Genomic DNA, 16557 nt, shown 5'->3' with positions numbered 1-16557 from the left:
CCCTGGGCCTGAGCTTCCCAGCGCCCAAGCAGCCGAGGCTCTCGTCATCAGGAAACTGCTTACATACATAGAATGTAATAAGTAAGCAGTGCTCACCACCAACCCTGGGGTGTGCACACAGTGGACTACTACTCAGCCATCCCAGGAGCAACATGGCCACCTAGGACGTGACGTGGACAACCTTCAACGCTGAGCCAGATACAGGCCTCTGTCTGTGCAGTAAAGTGCCTGCGTGTCCCTCACCCCCACCCCAGATGCTTCCCATGGCTCTCCTGGCACCTTCCCCTCATCAGCAGGTGGCACTGCTTCCTAGCCCCAGGAAAGCAAGCACTCAGGAAAGAGCCTGGTCTCCCAGCCCCTGTGCTGGGCCCTCCCGTCACGGAGTTCGCGGCGCTGGCTCCTGTGCGCTGGTTCTGCTCCTATTCCAGTGTGAGTCAGCCCCAGGCGACCCTTTTCCCTCCTTCTCACTAAGTCCCTAGGGCCTCACTAAGTTGCTAAAGTTGATCTTGAACTTGCAATCCTCCTGGAATAGGAGGATTCCGCGGCCCTTTTCCCTCCTTCCTGCATCATCCACCCCTCCCGCCTGGTTGGGGTGCTGTCCTGAGCACATCAACATGGGTGATATACCTCGACTTAGAAGGATCCCTCTGCTGACCCTGTTCCTCCCTGTCCACTCCCGTGTTCAGTGGAGCTCTGTTCAGGTGTCCACTGAGGACCCCTCCTGCCCCTTCCCGGGCGCCCGCTGCACCAGGTGTTGTTCACACACACCCCTGCTCTTCTAGCTGATGGGCCTCACTCGGGTCAAAGCCAGTCCTCGCTGATGGAAGGGCTGAGCCCTACCTGACCTTCCTCTCACCAAACTTGGAACACCGCAAGCCACCTTTCACGCTTCTGGTACCCTCGTCCTCCAGCCGCCCACTGGGCTCACCCACTCAGCCTCAGACTTGTGCTCACACGTCCAGGGCTCTCAGGGGATGCTCTGGGCTGCCCAAAGTGAAACCAGAGCAGGAGACCCTCTGCCTCCCTCCTCCTCCCGCTCCTACCTCCCCCACCGTCTCCAGTTGGCCAAACCTGGCCAGACGCCAGTCAGCAGGAGATCCTGGGGCTGTTGTTCCCAGTTCAGAGCAGGGTGGGGCAGGGAAGGCATCTTTGAGCAGAAACCTGAGGTTACCCAAAGACACTTCTGCATTCATCCCACAAGTGTTGGGAAGACCGTGAGCCATGGTGAATAGGCGCTACAGTGACAAGAAAATGTCCTCTTACACAGGCTAGTGGACAATGAACTTTGTAATTACACTTTGCTCTTTGACCTAGAAGGTCAAAAGCTACAATAAGTGGGGACAGAAAAGGCAAAGCAAGGCTTTCAGCACGGTGGTGCTGTTGGCCCTGTGCGTGGTGCTGAGGCAGAGGAAGCTTGTGTAAGCCACCGGGAGTCCCACTTGGAAGGCTTCTCTCTCCCCCCGTTCTCTTCCAAGACCTCATGCAATTCTTAGGAGTTATATTTAGGAACATTGTACAAAATATCTTTTGATCCACATTGGCATAAGGAGAGTTGTCAAATACCACCATGTCCTTGAGATCCGTCCTGCACGTCCGTCCAGAGTCCTTGAACTGAACATCTCTGTGGGATTTGCTGAGCACCAAATGGGCATTGATTGATTGCAGACTGAAGTGCTAAGACACAAGGACAATGGTGGACTACGCAAGGTCGCTGGGGGCTGACTCAGGCAGCTTCCTTTTCGTTGGGATCGTGCCTATGCCTCTCCAGTGGGACTTGAAGGTCAAAGGTAGCTGTGCACACCTGAAAATCAAGGTCACCCTTGCTGCCCATGCCAAGGGCACAGATGATATGTGCATTTATTTTCTCCTGGAGTCTTCATGAAAAGCCCTGATGATGTTCTAGAGGCCAGGCCTGGCTGTCAGCTACATGTTACCTGAGGGGACGTCATCAGTGGTCAGCCAGGAGATCAGATACACCCTCCCATGTTCGTTAGGGCCACATTGTCCTGCACTTTGGAGCTGGTATAATTGCCAAAGTAACTTTGTTTGCTTAGGAAATGATTATGATTAATTTGCATTATTTACTCACGTACCAATGGACAGATGATCAAGAGGTCAGAAAACGGTCAGGAGCCATATTCAGGTTATAGTGGGACTCCAAACTTCCCAGGGTTGATGGTCTGCTTATTGCATGCTAATAACTAAGTCTAGGGCTGACACACAGAGACCTTTAGTCCCATTCTGCAACCTGGGGAGCCCAGACGTTTCACCCCATGGCAGGTGAGGCAGATCACTAGAACGGGCATGCTGTGGGTCAGTGACGAAGGCAGCTGTTGGCAGAACCAACGACTTCATTCCCAGCTAATGCTGTTTACGTGACTACGGCCCTTAGTCAGGAAGGGAGCTGATTGCTGGGATTACCTGCCTTTTATTTAGCAAACAGACGCTCTCCACTGTGCCCCACTGTGTGGTTCCACGCACCCTGCTTGCTGAATCTGTTGTTCTGGAGAATTGCTGAATGTGCTTTTAGGCACAGGGCTGGCAAAGACCCAGGCTTCTCCCCAAGGGAAGAAGTGAACAGCAATTCCGACCCTTGGGAGAACATTGCTACAGAGTTCGCCCTTTCCTCCTCCCAAAGTGCATCCCGGATCTCGCCAACGGGGCTGCCTGAGGTTGACAGGCATTATGGATCAAGGGCAGCCTGAAAGGAGATGGAGGAGGGGGCCAAATTGGGTGCCCCCAAAATCAAAATGGACCCATGAAGGGGGTGGTCAGGAGACTTGGCATCCCAGGGCAGTGTTCCACTCACCCGGGCCCCCTGCCTCTCTTCCCTCAGGTATCAACACTAGTGGCTTCATTTGCACTGGTGAGTGCCCAAGCTGAAAGGGAAGTGGAAATGGGAATGTGCCTGTTGGCCTTGGTTGCCATCGTCAGGTACATGCCCTGAGCTTGGTGTCCAGTGAGTTAGCACAGCATTTACAGAGGCCCCGAGCCCACACCTTGTTGGATCATTTTTCCAAGAGTGGCATTTGGCATGGAATTGAGTCCCTGGGGTCCTGAAGATAGAAGCCATTGCTCTCACAATCCTGTGTCACTGTCTGGAAACAAGGCAGCAGAGATGTCCTGTAGCCTATCTAAGTCACCTGGGAGGCATTTACTAGAGAGTCTTCTTAGTCTTGCGTAAAGCTTTTAAAAGAGGAGGGGGGCAAATCTGTTCTGTTTTCATAAAGGGAACAGCAATGAGAACCAAGGGACATAAGTTAATGGATGCAAAGCACTTGCTAGCAACTAGGATGCAGCTTCCCTAGACCGTGAAGTGCATATGCCGTTCTCTCAGGGGGGCTAGTAGACATTAGAGGAGATGATTTATATGAGCTACCCAGCATGGTGACCAAAGAGTTGCTTCCTGTCTCCTTTCCCACATGGGGACACTGCCAATGAGGAGGGGGATTCATCAGACACACACATCCATCTATAAGTCCCCAGAATCCTGCCATCGGTGACATTCCAAGGGCACAGGGCAGGTGTGGACTTTGAATCCATGAGTACACCACCGATTCTGAACCCTTCTAGGTTGTCGATGCTCTACAGAGATGACCTGTGGCTTCCAAAATCATCTTCGTTTATGTGAGATATTAATAGACAAAAGAAAAAGCAGAAGTAGGAAAAGCAGAGACAAGTTTGGAAAATCGGGTTAAGTGAAATTAAAGCGCCAGGACCCACCCCTAAGCCCTGGGTGGAGGTTTCCTTTACTCACAGTCTTAACATCCCTTGTCTTGCAGTTCCCGACTCGGTCATAGGCCTTGGCCTTGATGCAGCAGTTTAATCATCTTCTCTGAATGAAACATTGACCTGGTTTGGGAAGAGGTGGTGCCATCATGATGGGCCAAGAAGTTGAGCAGAAGCCCTGAGGGCGGGTGATGCTAGTGCCCTGGAACAGCAGTCCCACAGTCACCAATTTTTGGACTGGGAAACAGGGTTAACAGTACTGCTCACTGGATATGCTGAAGCATGCAAAACCCCCAACAGCCTGCGCACTAACTATGGACTCACCATCATCTGCCCAGACCAACCACAATTCAAATGAGAAGTGTCTCAGCATGCCCGCTCCCCTCCACAGGAAGCCTTGTCCTGAGCCACCTCTGGTCAAAGACCTGGGGTGTGTCTATCGTCATTATATCTTTGTTGTTTTCAATTACTGATGTATTGTGGAATGGTACTTTTGTAAAATTCTGTGAAAAGGTGAATTGCTAGAGCAATAAAATTGATGAAGTCATACAAAATATAATCCAGACAAAAGACAAGCCCTGGTTAAAAAGGCTTTAGAAATTGTGTAAAGATCACCTGCTCCTTACACAGTGGCAGTGGCCGTGAGGAGTGGGACTCCAGAAGTCCTCCTGGAGCACGTGGGATGGTTCTCGGCAAGCTCTTTCTCACCCTTCCATCAATCAGAAGGACGGAGCAGACAAGGGGGAGATGAATGAGGCTCTGGCCTTGGGTGGAAATATTATGAGTGTGCCCAAAACTCAGCCAGCAATATAAAGGATATTTTAATGTAATCTTTCCTAAAAATCAGAATTTTGCCCTAAGGCAGGATCAACGAGCCAAGCAACATTGGAGCTGAGGCAAAAGGCAAAACTCAGTAATCCTATCTTCATTTTGGTATTTTGTTCAGCACATATTTTACTGCATTATTTTGGGGAAGGTCATAGGCAGGGCATTCAGCAATGTGGATGGCAGGGATTGTGGCATGGACAGCTGCTTGAGCACACTGCATGTAGCTAGCTCCTGGCTGAAATAACCATATGCACACCCACAGGTAGGAGAAAAGGGGTGTTTTCAGAAAGTGCCCCAAAGCAAAACAATTACAGTGTTCCCTCCAATCTGGATAGAAGACATATAATCAATTTAATAATATCTTTTGAGAAGAAAAAAAAAAGTCTGTTAACCTTCCTCTGACATCACCTAAAGGAAACACTCCAATTTCAGAAATATTAACATATGGTAACAAAATGGGGGAGGGAATGCTGTTAAAATGCAGGCAATTCAGTGAAATGTTTTAATTTAAAATTCCAAGGCACTAAAACTTGGACTCCAATAAAATAAACTCAGGGAATAAACTAATTATCAATGAAGGATTGTACAAATTTATAGAAATCAATGGATAAAAGTACACAGTATAGTAATTGCTAAAAACTGCCCCATGGAGAAAACACACGATATGATAAGAAACACTGTATGTCCCCTTCTGAGCTCTTCCCAGTGGCTCCTCCCTGACTTCCCTCCGGGTCAGCTGGCTCCCTTCCTATGGCTCCATCTTTCCTTCCAAACCCAGTTCTAATCCAATGGCATGATTTATGCCACTCCATCCCCTCCCCCGGCAAATTATCATGGAGATAGGGGTTAACATTTTAAGCTAAAGAGGGGACATTTAAATGACATCCAGGAGTGAGTTTTAGTGGTGAGGGTGGACTCCCTTGGTCATTTAACTCCAACTGGCAGACGGAAGGCCTCCCCTCTACTACTTCTAACCAGAGATTTGAGCACTTAGTGAAATAAGAAGGTCTTGCGGGGTCCCTTGAAATCCTTTATCTTGGAGCCACCCAGGAAAAGACCCAGAAATCCCACACCGGGGGCCATGGTGGAGCTTGGAGGTCCACCCCAGACAGCTCTTTTTAGAGGGACCCTGAGCTACTAGGCTGAGCTGCTGCGGGACTGAGGGCGTCTTCCAGTCCGGCTTCACGCTGGGCTGGAGAGCAGGGGAAAGGAGACAGGTAAACCCGACCTCAACCCACCCCAAGACCAGGGACCCATCCACCTCAGAACTTGGGCTGGAAACCTTGAGCTTGGCCAAAACAGGGCTCCCTGGGCAGAGACGTGGCCTTTTTCTAAGGCACGTTCACTACGTTGCGCTAACCACGCCTCCTCCGAAGAGAAAACTGTGCGGAGGCGGCACTTGGACAGGAATTAAGGCCAACTTCTCATGGACCCCCAAGGTGTCTCCAAAATGACCCTTGCTGCGCTCTTCCTCTGGGTGGAATGCGTGCATTACTGAGTACAGAACGACCGAGCTGATGTCTATATTCAGAAAGCTCGAGTGACATCTGGAGTCACCGCGTCCTCTATCTAAGCAGGAGGGGAAGCGAACCCCACTCTCCCCACTTCCAACCCCGGGAGCTGAGGTCGTTCGATCCGGGAGAGCACCTGGGGGCGGGGCCTCAGCAGCGGGCGGTGCCATTTACGCACCCCAGTGGCTCTAAAGGACTGTGCCAGCACGTGGAGCCCCCTTGCCCTGGTTTTCAGGCCCTCTCTCACCCATTTCTTCCCGCAGTCTCAGGAACTGCGTTTTCCGCGACGCGGGAACGTGAGCTTTACCGCGGATCCACTGCACAAATCCTGATGAAGCACAGCTGAGCGGGTGGGTGGGTGGATGGGGGAGAAAAGCCTGCACTCACCCAGAGACCCAGACCGCTCTCCCTGTGGACTGGGGTCCAAACGCCAGGTGGGCGGTTTTCCGTGAAGCCTGTGCTGGTCAACGTGCAGCCCACCGAAAACCGGGGGTTCCCATAGCTGCCGGGTCTGCAGCAGGGACGAGACGCGTGTGCGTGTGTGTGTTTCAGGGGGTCATGCCCACAGTGTCTCCCACAGAGACACTGGGAGACGCGATGGATCCGAAATCAGCACCCAGAAAGTCCCAGCGGCCTCGGCCGCAGGGGACAGCGAGCGGCGACCCGGGGGCGACGGGGAGTGGGGCCGTGGCGCCGCACGCCGCGCACTTCCTGTTCAACACGCGCCGCCTTCCACCGCCCTGCGCTCCTCGAGCCTGCGCCGATGCCAGGCCCGGCTCCTCACTGTCCCTCTCATTCCCCGGGGACCGCGGCACGGTGTGGGCGGGGGGCGGGCGCCCTGCCCTCCTAGCTCAGCAGGGCTCCGGGCGCGCCCTCGGGCCCGCAGGCCTGCGAGCCGCCAGAAGTTCTGCCTGCAGCCACGCAGTAGCCCAATTGCAAAGAGCCTTCGCCTTTGCACCTCCTCTTCCCCTCCTGCCCTCCCTCTGGCCCAGAGAGGGGGACGGCCCTGGTTCCAGGCTCCAGGCTGCTTTATTCTGCGGCCGAGGGTTAAGTATATATGTACAAACTGTCTGGCTCTCGCCACGGTCTCCACCTAGGCACAGGCACAGGAGCGCTGTTTTCAAATTATTGTTTTCTTTCTTTCTTCTTCTTCTTTTTTTAATAGCACCTGCCTTTCAGATTACCTCTGGGAATCTGTGGGAGGAGCCAAGAGGGTGGAAAATGTTGCTTCGCTTTGCAAAAGGAAGAAAACTTTGTCACCCAGCAGGAGACCTCTGCCACGCGTAACCGAACCAGCACGGGCTCTGGCTCTGACTCTGACTTTGCACCAGATGATTCCGTAGGAAAGAGCACGTTCCAACTCAGCGCTCCCCGCCGACCGCCATCCGCTCCGGTGGCGCGGCGCGAGTTACCTGCTCCACCCGCCCTCCCCGCGGAAGTCCCCACGAGGTGTCTTCAGGGTGGAAGGACAGTCATAAAGAGCGCGCGGCTCCAGTCCAACGGCAGCGGCCGGGGAGACGGGAGGGGGCAGAACCCCAGGGACGAGTCACCGGAATTAACTTCTGGTTAAAGTTATGGGAAGCGCGGCCATGGACACCAAGAAGAAGAAAGAGGCTTCCAGCCCCGGCGGGAGCGGCGGCAAGAAAAATCCCAGCCAGAAGCGGCGTTCGCTGCGAGTGCACATTCCGGTGAGTCCCAGCCCTCCAGTCGCTCCAGACCCCGGCGCCGAGGCGGTTAACGCGGGACGCCCCGCGCGCGCCGTGCGTGCCCCTCCTGTCACTTCTGCAGCTGGGGGGAAGGGTGGAGGGGCAGGGCCCGACTAGGCTGCAGAGGCGAGGTTGGATCTCGCTCGCCACCCGTGTGTGGCCCGGACACTGGGACTGTCCTGAACGGGGGCGGCTGCAGAGGAGTGGGGGCGCGGGGCGCGCTCCCGGGCCGGGCGCGGCTGGTGGCCGGCTGGGCGTAGCCCTGGATCCAGCCGGGTGCGGGTGGGGGGGGGGCGGTGCATCGTGTTGTTTTGCTGAAAAAGGACGGTGTGGACTGCGCTCCGCGGGGGTGGAGCTGCGTGCGGCGGCCGGGGACGAAGGGGAGGGGCGGTGGGTGGGGACAGTGGCGTGGGTGGCTGTGTAACTGCGCCCCCAAATATATCTCTCTCCTCACGAATTTTCTTCGGGGTTCTTCTGGGCGGGGGCTTCTCTGCAGCCCTTCTCGCATGCCCTTCTGGGAGTGTAGTTTGGTCGTGCGTGGTATATGGGGGTTCGGGGCTACTTAATCTGTGCAGGGCTGCCGCGAACTTCAGCCCCCGGCACGCCGGCGACCTGGACTTTGGCGACATCGATCGGTCTGCAGATCGACCTTGTCCAGCCAAGGGGAAGCGACGGGTAGGGTAGTGCGCCCACCTGAGATCCCGTCCGCCTGCCCAGGTAGCGCCAGACCTTTGTCCTGGCCTCCCCATTAGTGGGGTCGTGTCGTGGGAGGTGAACCGGGGCCCTTACTTTTACCCGAAGGGAACCCCCAACTGGGTCACACCCTCCGCCAATACCAACCAAGTGAAAATCGGCACACCACCCGCAGGCGCGTGTACACACACACACACACACACACACACGTGCTAACACACACCCAGACACATGCCAGACTCTCGGCACACATGGACAGAGGTCTGCTCCATAAAGAATATTTTGTTCCCTTCCTGCGTGGCGGGTTTGGGGCAGGGTGGAGTGTGCAGTGAGTTCAGCCCTCCTCTCAGTGCTGCCTGCACACCCAGTCAAGCTGATCCTTCTTGACAGCCACAGGCAGAGCTGGCTTGCTAGCGCCTGGCCACTCACTCTTCACGGGGAACAGCACTAGACTTTTGCTCCTGTGTCCTTCCTTCCAGACTCTCCCTCAAGATCCTTATGCTTAAACTTTCCCTCCCGGAGTGAATAGCACCTGGTGAGGAAGGTGAGGGCCAGGGGCTCCAAGCCTGCAGCATATAATGGGTACCTATGAGCAGACTGAAGTTGGGCATCCTGACAGTGGAGGGGATCGCACCCAGGGAGCAGATGACTTGACACCCCCACCCCTGCTGTGTGGCCATCATGGTGGTGACCCAAATATGCAGAAACAAAGGCTTTATTTGAAAAAGACATTTAAAACCCATATTTGCTGCTAAAACAGTGATCCCTTGGGTCAACCATTTAACCATTCCATTTGCCCTGTCTGACAGGTGGAGAAAATAATACCTGTTTTTCCTGCCTTATAGGGATGTAGAAATAATATAATTCATGCAAAAGTCTTTACCATGTAAAGTGCATGTATGACTATTACATTCATGTCTAATTTAAAAATGAGGAGGGGTGGGGGAGAGAAGAACTTGACATTGTCCAGTGGACAAGCCATATTGTATTGAGGTCAAGTGGAAAGCTGGTCTGCAATGCATGTATAAGCTTGTGTGTGTGTGTGTGTGTGTGTGCACGCACGCACGCACGTACATGTGCCTGCACACTTCGGAGGCAATGTCAATGGGAGTGTAGGATGAAATCCAGAACCAGTTTAAGGGACTAGAAATCATAGACAGTGATTTGAAAAACCCACGCTGGGGTTGGGGCACCTGACCGTCCTTTTCGCTGCTAGTGGTGACTCTGGCAGTGTTTTACCACAGTCTTAGTTTCATCCAGTTGTTAACAAGTCTAACCATATGCCCACTACTCTCCTTGTAATGAGACAGGACCAAAGGACGGGGCTCTTACTCAGTCCTCACAGAGCTTGTGCTTGCTGGTGGGACCTCAGGGTCCCTTTGTATACCAGCTAGTAACGACCTGTTGGTCACTGTGGTAGGAGAGCTAAGAATTAGTCTGTCTGGGAAAGTGAGTATTTCACACATACTAGCGAGCACTCCAAGGTCGTGAGATGACCAGTGCAGACAATGGCTGCTGGTAGAGGAGAGAGGAAGGAGAGACGCTGTGCTGACGTGTGTAGAAAGACTTCAGGCCCAGAGGGAGAGATGGCCTCTTCCAGATACAGTGAAAAGCTGTGTCTCAAGGAGGACAGGGCTTGAGGTTCAGGGTCCTAGGGAATGGATGGAGACCAGAATAGACAGGACCTTGAAAACAGGTTGCCAGATTTTGTTACTACAAATACAAGATGCCCAGTTAAATTTGGATTTCAGATAAACACGCAGTGTTTTAGATACATGCCTACTAGAAGTGACCCGTCATTTATGTGGACTGGGTGACCTGTATCTCACCAGGCAACCCTGCCTTGAAGACCAGGCCAAGGGAGCGAGGAGTTCCTCTTAAGACGTGGAGAAGTGACAGTGAACACTGTCAATGCCTTGTACCTTCCCTGGTGACCTGTCCCAAAGTCCCCTGCAGCTGAGATAGGGCAGCTGCCTGCTCGTGCCTTTGTCTCTGCCTGAAGGACTCCGGGCAGAGCAGTGGGCTCAGCCTGTGCAGGGACACCTGGAAGGGCTAGGGTAATGCCCTGAGGGACACCCTCCACTAAGGAGGGTGTCATTGGAGGACAGTAGCCCAGTTCCCCTATTCCTGGTGGGGACAGTTCTGACGTGGGTTCTGCAGGGTGTTCTGGGGGTCCCTGGCAGGGCTGAGCCCCCACTGCACCCTCCTCAGCTTTCTGGCTCCCTGCCTCTCCCCCCACTCACTCAGTTGGGCTGAGCTAAACCGCCGCACCTGCTCTTGTCTGGTGATATTTTGGAAGGATCCAACCTAAGCAGCAGCTAAAAGGCGATGAGAGGAGGCTGGGAACATGTGCAGGGCAGAGCGAGGGGTGAGTGCCTACTCAGGGAAGCCCACCTGAAGCTCTGGCAACCCCCAGGGGTGAGGGTCCAGGGCCCCACAGTGAGGTCAGAGAAGAACAAGGAATGGCAGTTCCCTTTCCCCCATCACCAGAGGGAGATGGGGAAAGGGAACTGGAGATGGAGCTGGCGTTCATGCAGCAGGGGCGGGTTCCTGGGGGAGTTCAGGCCCAGCTGCAGCTTTGGTGCTGAGGGCAGCAAGTCCATGGGCAAATCACATCCACCTCCCCAAGACCAGGGTCAGATGGTGGTGGTGTCTCCGAAGTGCCATTTCCAGGGCAATTTTCAATTCCAAGGAGTTTCTCCTAGAAGACATCAAGGTTCTGGTGGCCCTGTGAGCCTAGTCATTTAGTGGTGACAAATGGCATTTGTGGTGACAAGGCCTCCTGGGGCCTCTAGTATCCAAGCAACCTGTCTTATCGTTCAATTGGATGAGCATCTTTTAGGACCTCAGTTTCCACCCCCACATCTGGTGCCCAGCAGAACCATGGCTCACTGTGTTGGGGAATCACTGCAAACTCCTCCCTTGGGCCGTTTAGCCTGCTCCCTTACTGCCAGGGCCCCTGCTGTGCCTTGAGGTCCTGGGGAAGAAGAATCCATTTCATGGGACACCCCAGTGTCTGTGGGTTGTTGCCGGTAAGAGAAACCTATAATTACTAAATAATTTGTAAGTTCAATTAGATTGGTGGCTAGATATTCAGGAAGAGAAAGTAGCTCTTGGGTCTAAGCATGTCACCTTGCCTGACATTAGCCTCTTTCTCAGCCGTCTCGGATCACCTTCTTGGGCTACTTTCTCGGGTCTTGCCAGGGGCAGGGAGGATTCACAGGAGAGGGCAGCTGGCACAGATTCCAGTCTGGGGATGCACTGGGCCCGTAAAGGAGCCAATGGGCACAGTGGCTGGAACTGTGGCCCCTGGTGCCTGCAGGAGGAACAGTGAGGACCGTAGGGGTGGCTTCACAAAGTGTCTCACTGGAGATGAAGCCCTGCGTAGGCTCTGCCTGCACTTTGGGAGCAAGTGTGTTCTTTCTCCTTTTTTTCTGTGCCAGAAAAAGCGGTCTCCCTGTGAAAGCTGCAAGCCATGCGTCCCCCAGGATTACCTCGATCCGTGACTGTTGGCTGGCACGCTGTGGTCTTTGGGACTGTTTACAAGTCAATGACAGGGCAGGTGGCCCAGGGGAAGGAGGGGCTTCAGAGAGAAGGACCCAAAGCAGAGCCTGTGGGAACACTGCTGAGTAGGGCATTAGTGACAGACTGCACATGTCCCCAGCTCTCATGGTACAGGAGCCCCAGAAGCCCTTCATAGTCACTCGAGTCAGACTAACAATAGAGCCAAGAGCAGCTGCGCGTCACAGAAGGCTGCAGAGACACAACTGGGCTCGGGAGGGTCTGCTGCTCCTTGTGCCTCCACCTGCCCTGTGGCCGCAGCACCCTCTGTGTCTGCAGTGGGCCTGCCCCACACTGTGTTCAGCCCCCAGGCCAGGAGGACCGGATGTCAGTAGGCTCTCTGTCACTCACCAATGGAACGGCCTGCACTGGTGTCTCGGGGAAAGAGGATGCCGGGTGGCATAATGGTGGTGTCAGCTTTGACCTTACTCTTGACCTTGGTTAATTTGAACAACCTATTAGCTAGGTTAGGGTTGAGGGCAGTGTTTTTCAAAGTGTGGTTCTTGGACCGGCTGAAGTAGAATCATTGGGTATTTGTTTAAAATGCAAAATCCTAGGTCTCATCCCAGACCTACTAAATCAGAATTTCTGAGGCTGAAACCTGTGATTCTGCATATTTATTGTGTTCTCCAGGTGATTGTTATCCTACTGGGATTTAAAAACAATTGCCTTCCAGCTTAGTGTAATACTGATCTGTTTTTTTCTGTCCCCATGGTTAGTGCTTCTGTCTACCTACCTATCATCTGTCTGTCTAAATGTCCACCTAACATCTCTCCACCTTCTGTCAATCATTTTGCACTATTCTCAACTGAGCCTTTCAGTGGCTTGGTGCACCATAAACTCTTTATAGGGCCCAGAGTATGATATTGTACAGTTCATTAGTGCAGCCACTCGGTGATGGAGCTCCCAGAACTCTTCTGTGGCTTCCGGGTTGATAAATGAAGCCTAAATGCAGCCCCATAGTGCCCTGACTGTGAGATGGCTGAGCACGGGCAGAACATGCTGGCTAAGTGCCAGCAGGGCACGGTGCAGAGCTGCACCTGAGGAAGGAGTGGGCAGCTAGAGAATGGACCCATGGCTCCCCTTGCTCCAGGGCTGTTCCATACCAAGCAAGCGCTGGCGGCCCTGGCGCAGCATTCACGGCTGGAGTGCAGAGCACACCCACAGACTGCAGAGCCCAGAGGAGAATTCCCTTGTAGTACCCGCTTATGCCCACGTTAAGATGGTCCCCTCGTCTTTACATGGTGGGTGGCTGGACGGCCAGACTGGAAGTGAAGCTGCACCTTGACTCTGGTGCCGCTCTGCGGTGCGGTTCCCGCTCAGTCCTAGTATTGTTGGTGGGAAGTTTCTAGGTCCTTACAGGAATGAGGCTCTGCCTTCTTCAGAGTAGCCACATGACCAATGCAGATCCTCAAGCCCTGGTCATCATTACCAGGAGGACATCCCGGTACCGAGTTAGCAGGTGGTGACTGACACAGCTGGTATGTCTTGCTCTACAGGCCATCAGGTCCTCAGGGTTTCACTGGTATTCCTCCTGCCTATTTCCTTTGAACTGACCTCCTCCAGTAAACCCAGAAAGCCTGTCTATTATCCGTCTCCACTGGGGCTGGTGACTCTGACTGTGGTGACAGCCATCGCTGACCACACACTGGCTGGCTGACTAGCCTCACATTGACTGAAGAAATTATGTGGAAGCACCTTGCCTTTGTTGAAACCTCTTCATCTGCTTAGACTTCATTCGTGTTAAATATTAAATCAGTGTGTGCCCTCTAAAACCTCCAGCTAAATAAACACGTTGGGAAATGGCGTGGATTCTTGACTCGGTTTTCTCTTACTTTTCCCTCTTCCCATTCCCACTTGTTCTGCTCACTGCCAGGGACTCTTGGCTTCTGGGCATCTTTTTGCTGGGATGGAGCTCCAGGCACTTGGGGGGCTGGGAGAGAATCCCGCCCTCATGCTCCCCATGCGTCGGTCCCTTCTCCTCTGCCCATCCTACCTTCAACCCAGGGTGTGAGCAGTGATCAGGACCACCCCTAAAATACCAGTTGTTTCCCATTCCCCTCCAGAGGCGGGGAGCCATCCATAACTCCTAAACTTTGTCAACACCCTTTAAAATGTGGAACAAGTGGAGGCCGATAAAGTGCTGAGGTATCAAATTGAAAGAGTCCTTCTTTCGCTTGGTCAGTCAATCATGACCTGGCTCTAAGATGAGTGGAGGGGCCACGTGAGACAGAAGCTTGATCATAGGGAATTCTTATAAGACCCCACTGCCACCCAGTGTGCGGCGTGTGCGACCAGACCAGAGGAAGTGGTTAAAGATTAGCTGCGTCCTCCCGGTCCAGTGGGAGCTGTACCCTGGGGTGGACTCTCTATTTCAGTCCTGCCTTGGAATGGTTAAGCAAATTGCACTTGTCTCTTTCTTCTACTACCTACTTGAAAATAATTAAATCTCCAACCTTTATATCCTGTTGACAGGAAGCATTCTCTGCCAACTCATGACTTACCACAGACCAATAGGATACTGGACAGGCTTTGGGGCTTCTGCAGGGCCTCTGTGAGTTGGGTGCTCCGCTGGGCAGTGAGGTTGCTGATGAATGTCCACCAGAGACCAATTCGCTCCCCATAACCCCAGGCTTCCAGCCCCCATCCACGCTCAGTGTGGAAAGCCCTGATGCTTTTCAGGGGGACCCAGCAGGGAGATAGTGCTGTAGAGACCCCCTTGTGCAGGGGACGGGAAGAGGAAGGATGTCATAGAGCCAGGGGTGAATGTTAGAACCGGGAATGGACTGCTCAGTCTGCAGTGGAGAAATGGAGAGCAGGGGGTTGCTAAGGCCAGGCTTGCAGTTAGGCAGGTGATGGCCAGGACTGGAAACCAATGGGTTTGTCTGTCTGTGTCCCAGGTCCTGTGCCATGTGTTGAGGACGTGGAGATGTACAGTGCTGTAAGCTGAATCGTGTTCTCCTGAAACACTCTGCTAGAGTCCTAACCCAGTACCTGTGAAGGGGACTGGCTATGAAACAGGATCCTTGCAGACGGAATTAAGATGTGCATTGAGATGAGATCATCAGGGGCTTCTAATTCTAAATGATTGGGGATCTTATAAGAAGAGGAAATTTGAGCACAGAAATAGAGCCTCAAGCCAAGGAACATGGGACCTCCAGAAGTGGGGGAGGCCAGGAAGGGTCCTCCTCTGAGGTGTCAGAGGGAGCAAAGTCATGCCAGCACCTTGATCTTGGCCTCTGGCCTCCAGAGCTGTGACAGGATAAGTTTCCCTTCTTACAAGCCACCTAGTTTGCAGTGCTGTGTTATGGCAGCTCCAAGAACCTACTGCAACGGTGTCCCTGTCCCCAAAGCATAATCAGGGCAGCAATCAAAAAGCCAGCATCTCTATTCTGGTAGAGCCGTGTGAGCAGATGTGGGGACCAGAGGGAGGCTCTTGTTGCCTCTCAGTCTGCAGCTCTTTGGCTGCATCTTCTCCAAGCTCCGAGTCTTTCCTTGCCTGGATTCCCTGCTCCTCCCTGCTGGAAGCCCCAGTGTGGTGGGGCTGGGAGAAAATCGAGCCTGTGAGGAAGGTTGTGTGGCAGTTCTGGGACTCAGCCAGAGCACCTCCTCGTGGCCCTGCTGTGTGCCCACTGAGACTCACTCACATCCTGGGCTGGGGGTGCAGAGTGGGGAGAGGCAGCACCATCTCGTCTGAGCTTCTGCTAGATGGGCAGACAGGTGTCTGTTTGGTTCTCGGCGGCGGGGCGGGGGGAGCGGGGAGGGGAGGGCTTCTTCCTGGTTCCACCTGCTCACAGCATCAGCCACACGCACAGCCTCTGGGTCATAAGCTGGAAGCTAGTGTTACCCTGGCCCATCCTCGTCTACATTGTGTTGTCTGCGAGCACCCCAGCCATCTTTCTTCCTCTGTGTGACTCAGGCACTGCTTGGTGGGGGTCTGTTTGCTGCGGTGATGGCAGGTCAATGTTGCTGATTATGAGATACTGGCCGGGGCACAGCCGTCAACCTGATTTAGCTAACGTTGATGGACCACTTGTGATATGCCAGATGTGAGCTTTTATGTAAGCTGTCTCTCCTTATCTCCGAATGATCCTGTGAAGTGTTATTAGGGCTGCTATTCATCTTGTTATCCTTGGAATAGAAAAGAAGCCCTGGTCATCTATGGCTCACTGTCGTTCTAGCCCAAGCTGCTAGGAAAACCTCTTCAGTGTCTCAGCTGGGTTCTAGTGGCTCCCCCCAGTCCTGGCCTTGAAGCCCTGTGGGCTGTCCAGGCCCCCTTGGGGCAGGAAACAAGGATGGGCAGATAGGACACAGCCGCCATGGTGGACGGGAGAGGCAGAACATTTCAGAGTGCCAGCTGCCTTCCCACTGCTGGGCTTGGGGGCTCCCTGCCCTTTATATGGTCCCTTTTTAGGTGGTCTCTGAAGGTTATTCTTTATCTTTCTCATTAAAAAAAAAACAGCCCCACAAAACCTACCTTCCATACTTCATACTTTCATGGTGCAACTCTTTAGGGATTCTTTCCCAAA

General features: G+C 53.5%; 1 protein-coding gene and 1 long non-coding RNA gene across 3 annotated transcripts in view; one reads left to right on the top strand and one right to left on the bottom strand.

Moving 5' to 3' along the window:
• Positions 1-1269: 1269 nt before the first annotated feature.
• LOC124083199 (uncharacterized) lies at positions 1270-6992 on the bottom strand. The gene is made up of 3 exons (XR_006848684.2): positions 6456-6992; positions 3758-3852; positions 1270-3617 (listed from the first exon to the last, which is right to left on the bottom strand). It is a non-coding gene; the product is annotated as an uncharacterized LOC124083199 (long non-coding RNA).
• Positions 6993-7617: 625 nt separating this feature from the next.
• Prkag2 (protein kinase AMP-activated non-catalytic subunit gamma 2) overlaps positions 7618-16557 on the top strand; it is a 263165-nt gene continuing 254225 nt past the window's right edge. For both annotated transcript variants that reach the window (XM_046429777.2, XM_046429776.2), the window contains exon 1: positions 7618-7756. In XM_046429777.2, the coding sequence (XP_046285733.1) occupies positions 7643-7756 (114 nt within the window). In that variant the 5' untranslated portion in view covers positions 7618-7642. The remainder of the gene's footprint in view (positions 7757-16557) is intronic.

This window comes from Marmota monax, unplaced genomic scaffold (genome assembly GCF_021218885.2).
Source record: "Marmota monax isolate L192 unplaced genomic scaffold, Marmota_monax_Labrador192_F-V1.1 WCK01_AAM20220418_F8-fsc00193, whole genome shotgun sequence".
In the NCBI taxonomy this organism is placed as follows: Eukaryota; Metazoa; Chordata; class Mammalia; order Rodentia; family Sciuridae; genus Marmota; species Marmota monax.
Note: the sequence above shows the minus strand (reverse complement) of the source record. Positions and strands in the feature narration are given on the sequence as shown.